General features: G+C 35.9%; 2 protein-coding genes and 1 pseudogene across 2 annotated transcripts; 2 read left to right on the top strand and 1 right to left on the bottom strand.

Moving 5' to 3' along the window:
* Positions 1-676: 676 nt before the first annotated feature.
* Positions 677-1,319, bottom strand: LOC133305729 (SKP1-like protein 11). Its single transcript, XM_061505968.1, has 2 exons — positions 1,029-1,319; positions 677-859 (listed from the first exon to the last, which is right to left on the bottom strand). The coding sequence occupies exons 1-2, from the start codon at positions 1,317-1,319 to the stop codon at positions 677-679; spliced, it is 474 nt and encodes a 157-aa protein (XP_061361952.1).
* A 3,278-nt stretch (positions 1,320-4,597) lies between these two features.
* On the top strand, positions 4,598-6,447 carry LOC133305728 (SKP1-like protein 11; annotated as a pseudogene).
* A 394-nt stretch (positions 6,448-6,841) lies between these two features.
* LOC133305727 (uncharacterized) lies at positions 6,842-7,966 on the top strand. The gene has a single exon (XM_061505967.1). The coding sequence runs from the start codon at positions 6,842-6,844 to the stop codon at positions 7,964-7,966; it is 1,125 nt and encodes a 374-aa protein (XP_061361951.1).
* Positions 7,967-9,514: the final 1,548 nt, after the last annotated feature.

Genomic DNA, 9,514 nt, shown 5'->3' with positions numbered 1-9,514 from the left:
GCAAATATATACACCACTTACTTAATAATCGCGTGCATGGCATGAATAATTAGATCTACATTTTTACTTATATCGAAAAATAAAAGATATAAGCTATGCTTTATGGCAATCTTATATGTTTTGAGTTATCTAACATTTAAACATTCAAAATCAAATTAAGCAAATAATGATAGGGAAAAGTGTTTGTCATTTTAAATGACATAAAGTTATGTCATTTTGAGAGAGAGAGAAAGACACAAAAAAATATATTTTTTAATTAAAATTTAAATAAAAAAACCACCAACTTTCTTTCTATCCCATGATTTTCATTCCTTGTGTCTATCTCTCTCCTAAAATGACAGAACTTATGTCATTTGAAGTGAGAAACATCAAAACCATGATGATAATGCACAAAAGAGGTTAAAGAATATCAACCTAGAAAATAAAAGAAAGAAATAAAAGTTTCAACTTCAATTGAATACAAAAGGCCATAAAGCCTATTACAATCATGAACAGAGATATATAGGAGGTTTCTCACTCTAAAGCCAGATCCGGATCCTCTACAATTTCTTAGTGTTAATACTTAAAAAAGTGTTATTTTATGGTAAATGAATCATTATAAACACAACCCAAAAATTGTGAAGAATTGGATATGCATATGATGATGAAAGGTTTTTAACTGCTGGGAATGCCACTTTCATAAAAGTCGATGGGGTTCTCTTTGGAAATTAAGTTGTTCTTCTTTATGATGAGTGAGAGTGAAATCATTCTTGATGGTGAAGGTTTCACATATCTCTTCTACGCTCTTCTCATTTATCGTATTTGCTATACTCTCCAATAATAGATCATGAAGACTCTTAATCTCAAGACACTCTGCCGCCTGAAAAAAGAAACAAGAAAAATAAAAATAGTATTTAATAACCACAAAATTAACAAGAAAGAAAGGCAAGAAAGACTGAAAAAGAAAACAAGTCTTGAATCTTGATTACAAAACCGAAACCGGTTTGACTTATCAAGATAGGATGTGTATGTATATGTGTGTGACTTACCATCATCAAATCATAGAGGGTGTATGGGTCCACATTGGCGAACTCAGCGTCCCACTTCTTGAGAGCATCCTTCAAGTGGTCGTTCTTGTTGTAAGTGTGCATGAAGCAATAACGGATTACCTTGGTGAGGGTCTTCTTGTCAACGTTCAACATAGGAATCTTAATTTTATTGAAGCAGCCATCAAGGATCATGTTCTTGATGACCTCAGAATGAAGCATAACCTCTTCCTCAACCACGACTATCTCTTTGTCGGAGCTGCACACTACGATCTTCTGCCACGGCGCAGACATTATATATGCTATATCGATTGCAAAGAATGACAGTTGCAAATAATGGAGGGGTTGTGTGTCTGTGTATATAATGTTGGCCAGTGTAGTGTCTACTGACTGATAGAGAATCAAATTAGGAGTCGTGGAATAGACTTAAGATATTATGTATCAAGAATCGAGATACTATGTATCAAGAATCGCGATAAGATTTGATATTACCGATAAGTGGGATATTGAAAGATAAGCTTTCAAGTTCTTGCTTGCATTATCATCTTTCTTGGTGCAAAAGTTTTGCCATATTAATATTCAAATAATTTTTAACAATCAATCTCACCGTTAGATCGATTATGTTGATCTAACGGTTATATTTATTTCTATCTTGTATAGTCATGATTTTTTAAATTTAATACGTTATATTTGTTTCCACCTTTGTATGGTTATGATTTTCAATATTTAATGCTTTCACTTTAAACATGGAAAATCATAACCATACAAAGATAAAAATAAATATAACCGTTGGATCAACATAATCGATCTAACGGTGAGATTGATTGGTAGTAACACAACTTGGTTGTTACAATATCCTTCCCTTTAATATTCAAATAATTTTTTATTTCAAAATTTCTTACATTCAAACGAAAAATAAATTTGACTTTTTTAAAAAAATATTTCATAATTAAGAACTACTTTTTTGATTTTAACAAAAATGTCATTTACATAATAGTTTTTGAATATCTTTGCGTATTTTACAAGGGACACTAATTAATCGTACAGAAAAATAAGGACTAATTAATAGATAATTTCATGATTTTGATAAGTTTCATCAAATTATAGACTGAAATTTACCGTGTAATCTTATCAATCAGTATTTTGACGGAACAAATAATAAAGTTGATTTTTCAACGAGTAGAAATAAATCTTATGATATTATTTCGCATAAATAGTATCCCTAGCAATACATAATTAAGAATGATTGTTAGATTTAATAAAGTAATAAAATTCATTCAACAGATTATATGTTTCAACTGATTTTGGAGCAAAATTTTTTGCCTCTTTATTGTCTGTTCTCCGGATAGGTTCTTTTATTTTTTTAATAGAAAAAATAAGGATTGAAACCTCATTTTTGCCAAAAATTTAGGAATAAATCCGGATTATTTACGGTAGACTTTCTGTTTATTTTGAAAAAAAATCAAAATCGATTAATAATATGAGATTCTTAATGATATTCATATATAATCTAGATAATGAATTTAGAATATCTTGTTCTATTTTGATTGGATTTGGTTTAGGGTTTAGGATTGGATTGGATCCGGATTATCTTGCACTAATAAATCCGAATAACACCTATCTTGATACCTCAATTTGATTGTGATTTATTGGATTTGGTTCTCCTCTTTGGTTCTTTCAGGAGTATATGTTAAGAGCAGAGGCTCGGCTTCCCAGTATAACAGATGAGAGGATGCAGCTCCCGATAGAAAAGCTCCTATACGTGTGAAATTTGAGATACCATATTTTACTGTTTCTGGAATACAGGTATTGCTGCATAAATGCGGTTTCCTTATATTCAGAATATCTTTATGATATTTTTTCAGCATTCGAAATAATATTTGCTTCCATTAATGTTTCTATCTCTTTCTGATTAAATTTAGGAGAATCAGAATATCTTTAGGATATTTTTTCAGCATTCGAAATAATATTTGCTTGTTATAAAAAAAATAAATAAATAATAATAATATTTGCTTCCATTAATGTTTCTATCTCTGTCTGATTAAATTTAGGAGAATATTTCATTTAAAAGTTATTCTGCTCTATAAAAATCAAACAAAGTCAATTTTGAAATCAATTCTTTTACCATCCATCCCAAAAAGGCAATTTTCCAACATTATTTATTGTGTGTGTCTCTATGCTGTTTTTCCAGTTTGGATTTTTTTAAGTGTCTCTATGCTGTTAGAGATTCAGATTCTACATATTGCAGCTCACAAAAGTGATGCAATTTGTCTCTTCATTCTTTTCATGGTAATTGAATCCCCAATTAAAATATATCCTTGATCTCATATCCTTTTAATGAAGTTGTGAAAGACAGTGAGTGCATCATCATAGTGAAAGAGGAAAAGCAATTGGGTGTTATTGGCTACAGTTGAAATCAACTCCACTTACCCATGGCTGGCTTCTAGAGATTGTTCTGAGGTAACGTTCTCTTATCTTTGTCTTTTTTTTTTTTTTTATTTCTATTCTTTTGTTTGGGTTTGCCTTGTGAATATGTTCTATTTTTTTATTTTTCTTTTGACTAACGAAATTAAGGGGGGTTTACTGTTGCTGCTCTTGTTAATGCCTTTGTGTCTATAATTTTTGAATTTTAAACCTTGTGTTGGAATCATTAATTATTGATACTATAACTTTCCCAAAATTCTTTCAATAAGCTATGCTAAATTGGCAAAGCATATCAAAGATGATTACAATGATTTAGCTCCCTTCCTGACCAGAAAAAATAAAATAAAAATAAAAATAGTGTGCTTAGACTGCTTATATCTCATTTTTGCATGATGATTTTACTGATTTCTTTCATAAAATATTGAAGGTTGAAAACTTCCTAGTTAATACTAATTATATCATTTATTATTTTTATTCAAGGTTAAAAACTTCCAAACTTCAATTTCAATTTCTCAATCAATGTCTACTATTTTCTTTTAAGGTGAAAACTTTGAAATTCGAATTTCACAATCAATGCCATTCAAGGTTGAAACTTTGAAAATGTCACAATTAATACTAATAATATCATTTATTATTTTCATTCAAGGTTCTGATTTGATTCAAATTTGAAATAGATTTATGCAATTTTGTGATCCTATTTCTGAGTTACTTGAGGGGAAAAAGATCCTTAATAATTTTTTATATATATATATTAGTGCAACGCAAACCCAACCCTCTCAAATGCAGACCCAAAAAGAGTTGCAGAGAATGAGAGTTGCACACCATAAAGGGATACTATACCTTTATTAACGTTATTATAATCTTGGCCACCACCTCCTTAAAGATCTAAACTTATGTCCTTTTAGATTCTAACCGTTGATTTCCGTACATCAACGATTAAGATTTATTAGGTCAAATTTATTAATTAATTATTAATTCACAATAAAACCCAATAAATCCTACCTGTTAATAGACGGAAATCAACTGTTATGATCTAAAATGATATAAGATTAGATCCTTTAAAGGGACAAATATTCTTTTCATAATTAATTTGATTGACTGAAATATATATTTTCGGTTAAATAAAGATAACAAGAAAAGATGATACGATGCGGGTAATTTTCGTTTTTTTATTAAGAGTCTATTTAGATGGGCTTTCTCAGTTTATGTGTATTTCGACTTTTAAAAAAAAAAAAAAAAAACCAAAGTGCGATTACAATCTTGGCCACCGCCTCCTTAAAGATTTTATTTTATTTTTTATTTTTATTAAAAAAAACCGTTATTACCGATAAGTTGGATCTTGAAAGATAATAGTTTTTTTGAATATCTTTGCGTATTTTATAAGGGATACTAATTAATTGTATCCGAAAACAAGGATTAATTAATAGATAATCTCATGATTTTGATAAGATTCCATCAAATTATAGATTGAAATTTACCGTGTAATCTTATCAATCAGTATTTTGACGGAACAAATAATAAAGTGAATTTTCAACCAGTATAAATAAATCTTATAAATTCCCAAGTAATACATATATAATCTAGATAATGAATTTAGAATATCTTGTTCTGATTTGATTCAAATTTGAAATAGATTTATGCAATTTTGTAATCCTAATTCTGAGTTACTTGAGGGAAAAAAAATTCTTAGTAATTTTCTATATATATAAGTGCAACGCAAACCCAACCCTCTCAATGCTTATTCTACTCACTGTGCCCTATCTCTCTACAATCTTTTTCTCTTTACATTTGACCATTCTTCTTCTTCTTTTTCTTCTTCTAAGAAGATGATAAAATTGCGTAGTTCAGAAAAAGACATGTTTGAGATGGAGGAAGCGGTGATAGTTCAATCGATGTTATTCCTCTTGAGTATGTCAACAGTCTCGTCCTCGCAAAGGTTCTTGAGTATTGAAACAAGCATCATGCAGAGGACGACGACAACAACAACATAGATGCTCTCAAAAAATGGGATGATGAATTTGTTGAGGTGGATAAGCACACCCTCTTCCTTGTATTGATGGTGAGTGCATCTAAATATTCACATCCACATATATAACAATTGTCTCAACCATTTAATAATGTTATAGTTAGTGAATGGTTTTTAATCTGATGGTGTATCCTCCTAATTTTAACATGGATTTTATTATCTCGAGATAAAAAAATTAAAAAAATAATAATTCTTTCGCTGATAAGGGTTAATAACTTATTATTATTGGTAATTTGGATTTGATTTTCAACTTTTGCTTTATATTTAATTTTATTTTAAATTCTCAATTAAATTGAAGGTCATTCTGATTTGAAGGGTTTGTGTCTCCCTGAATTTGAATTTTCATGTAAAAAAAATCACTTCCCATAAATTTTTAACTTTATAAGTGAGTAAAATGAATAATCAAGAAAGCGCAAATTTTAACTGCAGAATCAGTACTTTGCTAAAATTAAAGGTGAAAAAAGGTAAAAATCCATTGAATTGCGCAAATTAATACATATCTGTAATGTGCTACATCTTCGTTATTTCTATCCCAATTTTTACAAATTGTGTTTTACTTTATGGAGTCTAACTTTGGATTAGGGATTTGTATATTTTAGAAATTTTGTCATGTATGTTTATCCATATATATATCTTAGCGTTGATGTGCTGTTTAATCAAAGTGCTTTTATAGTATTGTTAATTTGTGGTACTTTTCTTTGTCAGGCGGCAAATTATTTGGAAATTAAGAGTCTGTTGGATCTGACATGTCAAACTATGGCAAATTTGATAAAGGATGAGAGTCTAGAGGAGATACACCAATACTTCAATATAAAGAATGATTTTAGTCCTGAAGAAGAGGAGATATGCCAATACTTTAATATAAAGAATGAATTTAGTCCTGAAGAAGAAGAGGCCATTCGGAATGAGAATAAATGGGCTTGTTATGGATATGAATACAATATCCCAACTACTCACCTAAGAATCTACTAAGAGATAGATTCATGAATATCTCAACAACATTAAATAGTCAAAGGGCACAAGATAAGGGTCACATCCCAACAGAAAGGGAGCTGAACCCTAATGCAATCTGGGGAGCTCAAAAGGCCCAAGCCTAGGAAGGTATTCTTTATAAATAAGAGCCTAAGGACCCCAGGTACACACTTTGAACCTATTTAGGAACACTTCCCACATTGTGCACACACCCACCCCTTGGCTATAAGCCTATTGCTTGTGCGCAGTGATTGGGACCTCGACTATAAGCCTAGTATACATCTGATTATACATTATCTTTGAGCGCATACCTCACGGTATAGCAATACGGTCTATCCAGGACCTAACATTGGCGCCGTCTGTGGGGACGATAAATTTCGATTCCCATTCCACGATGACGAACACCCGCTCGACGTCTAGCACTGTCCAAATGCCTCCACACCAACCTGCATTGGAACAGCTCCAATCAGCCGCGACCCCTGTGCTAGTAGAGGTCCAGGTCGGCGAGGTCGGCACTCAAGGACTGCCCTCCAGAACCCAGCCCAACACGATAGCGGACCTAGTGCGCCCACCTCCACATAATGAACAATTCAGGGACATAACCACTGTGGCCATGAATGCAATCCTCCAAAGGATGCAGGAGATGGAGAACAGATTCCTGGCTCAACAAGGGCTGAATGCCCAGAGGATGGAGGCGCTGAAGGCTGAGATGCGAAATCAAAACCTTGTGGGGCGAGCTGGAGGAGCAGGCCGAGGTAGAAGAGCAGGCCAAGCTAGAGGAGCAGGACGAGGTGGAAGCGCAGGCCAGGCTAATGAGCCACAACATCAAAACGCGGCCACGACAGAAGGAAATATGCAGAATTCCCGCCATGACAACCACCAGGAGGGCGGAGGACCAGTCAACAACCAAGGAGATAATTATCTCCTTGATGAGGAGGCTAACGATAGCCCATTCACTGAAAGGCTCATGAACTTGGCAATACCGTCGAGATTCAAGAGTGCCAAGATACCACCGTACGCCGGAAGTCAAGACCCGGAGGCCCATTTAGAGGCTTTCAAGACCGAAATGTTGTTCAATGGGATAACTGAACCTATCAAGGCCAGAATCTTCGCGACGACGTTAACAGGCCAGGCAATGGCCTGGATAACCAGGCTTCCCAGGAACTCGATTGACTCGTTCGAGGACCTAGACCGAACTTTCCGGTTGAATTTCGCAACAAGCAAGGCGCATCCAATGCCGGCCTACGCGTTGGGAAGAATCCGAAAAAAGGAGAATGAATCATTGAGGAAATACCTCAATAGGTTCAAAGATGCCACCCTAAAGGTTCGGAATTTAACTGAGCCAGTACACTTGCATCTGATCATCTCGGGATTAGATGGCGATTCTCCACTGACGAAGTCAATTTACAAGAACCCGGTCAATGACCTGGAGGAGTTCCGACGAAGGTCGGACAAATACATTGATGTGGAGGACATGCAGAAGGGCTTATGGGGAATCCAGAGGTTGAAGCCCGAATAACAAGAGTCCAAGCAAGAAAAACAAAGACTGGGATCAACGGGGGGCGAAGAAGGGAAAAGACACTCAGGAGAATAGGTCGGATGACCGATCCCCAAGGAGCAAATATGATGATTACACGCCTTTGAACATGTCCAGGTCTAGGATATGGAAAGAGGTGGCCCAGACTGAAATGCACAATGTCGAGAGACCTCGACCCCTGAAAGCCAAGAGTGGATTGGATAGAAACAAATACTGCGCTTTCCATGACCAGAACGGTCACATCACGGATGACTGCTGGGACCTCCGAGATGCCATCGAAAAACACATCAGAGAGGGGAAATTGAAACAATACTTCATCAGAATTCAGGGCAAGAAGAATAATAAGCGAAGGCAGAGAAACCAGAGCCTAAGTCGGAGCCTGAAGAGAGAGGATAGAAAGGATCAGAGACAAGACCGCCCTACAAAGGGCAAAGAGGTCGAAGATAAAGATGAGGTTTTTTAGGAAGCCGAATTTGAGTGCAACGTGATAAGCGGAGCTCTGGGTGGAGTAGGAGACACGACCAACGTAAGAAGAAAGTACCTGAAGAGTGCTACTATGAGACCCTACGAGTAAATCAAGGAGGCCTGTCTTCTCCCCCTCGGCACAAAAATGGAGGAGGTAGGGACCAATCTCTACACCCATGTGGAAACGAAGTAAACTTGGTGGAGCTGGACATGAGGGAGGAGCTCCAAGCCCCTCGTCCATAACCCCAAAGAGAGCTGGAAGATGTCAGCATTAGGAAGGAAGAAAAAGGGAAAACTAAGGTGGGAAAGGGCTTTGAGGACGAGTTCAAAAGGGAGCTGGCCGCTTTCCTAAGTGAAAACTCTGACGTGTTCGCATGGAAGGCTTCGGAGATCCCGGGAATAGACCCAGCTTTCTGCTGTCATAAGCTCTCTATGTACCCGGGATCGAAGCCAGTGTCCCAAAAGAAGAGGAAGATAGGATCTGACCGACGTCAGGCTTTGAACGAACACGTGGACGAGCTGTTGGAGGCCGGTTTCATCAGGGAAATACAATACACCACCTGGTTATCCAACGTGGTGAATGTGAAGAAACCGAGTGGGAAGTGGAGAATTTGCGTGGACTACACCAACCTCAATAATGTCTGCCCGAATGATTCGTACCCGATGCCAAACAGTGACCAGCTAGTTGACAATTCGTCAGGATTTCAGCTACTATCTTTCATGGACGCATACTCCGAGTATAACCAAATCCCGCTACACCCTGATGACCACGAGAAGACCTCGTTTATCTCGGAAAAGGGAAACTTTTGCTACAACGTCATGCCTTTTGGCTTCAAGAATGCAGGGGCAACCTACCAAAGGATGATGAACCGTGTTTTCCAAGATCAAATTGCAAGAAACCCAGAGGTGTACATCGACGACATGATCGTCAAGTCAGCGCATATAACTACACATATAGCCGACCTCAGGGAAACATTCGAGCAACTAAGAGCTCGAAAGATCATATTGAACCCGGCCAAATGCGCCTTCGGAGTACCAGCTGGAAAATTCTTGGGCTTCATGCTC

The sequence above is a fragment of the Gastrolobium bilobum genome, unplaced genomic scaffold, assembly GCF_033153095.1.
Source record: "Gastrolobium bilobum isolate Gb01-03AN ecotype WA unplaced genomic scaffold, APGP_CSIRO_Gbil_v1 utg426309, whole genome shotgun sequence".
NCBI lineage: Eukaryota > Viridiplantae > Streptophyta > Magnoliopsida > Fabales > Fabaceae > Gastrolobium > Gastrolobium bilobum.
The sequence above is the reverse complement of the archived record's forward strand: the minus strand, read 5'-3'. Positions and strand labels throughout refer to the sequence as shown.

Excerpts from the sequence above, each read along its gene's own strand:
- LOC133305727 (XM_061505967.1), top strand. The coding sequence starts at position 6,842 with ATGACGAACACCCGCTCGACGTCTAGCACTGTCCAAATGCCTCCACAC.
- LOC133305729 (XM_061505968.1), bottom strand. The coding sequence starts at position 1,319 with ATGTCTGCGCCGTGGCAGAAGATCGTAGTGTGCAGCTCCGACAAAGAG. Across the intron at positions 860-1,028 it reads CCCTCTATGATTTGATGATG|GCGGCAGAGTGTCTTGAGAT; the intron begins GTAAGTCACACA and ends TTCTTTTTTCAG.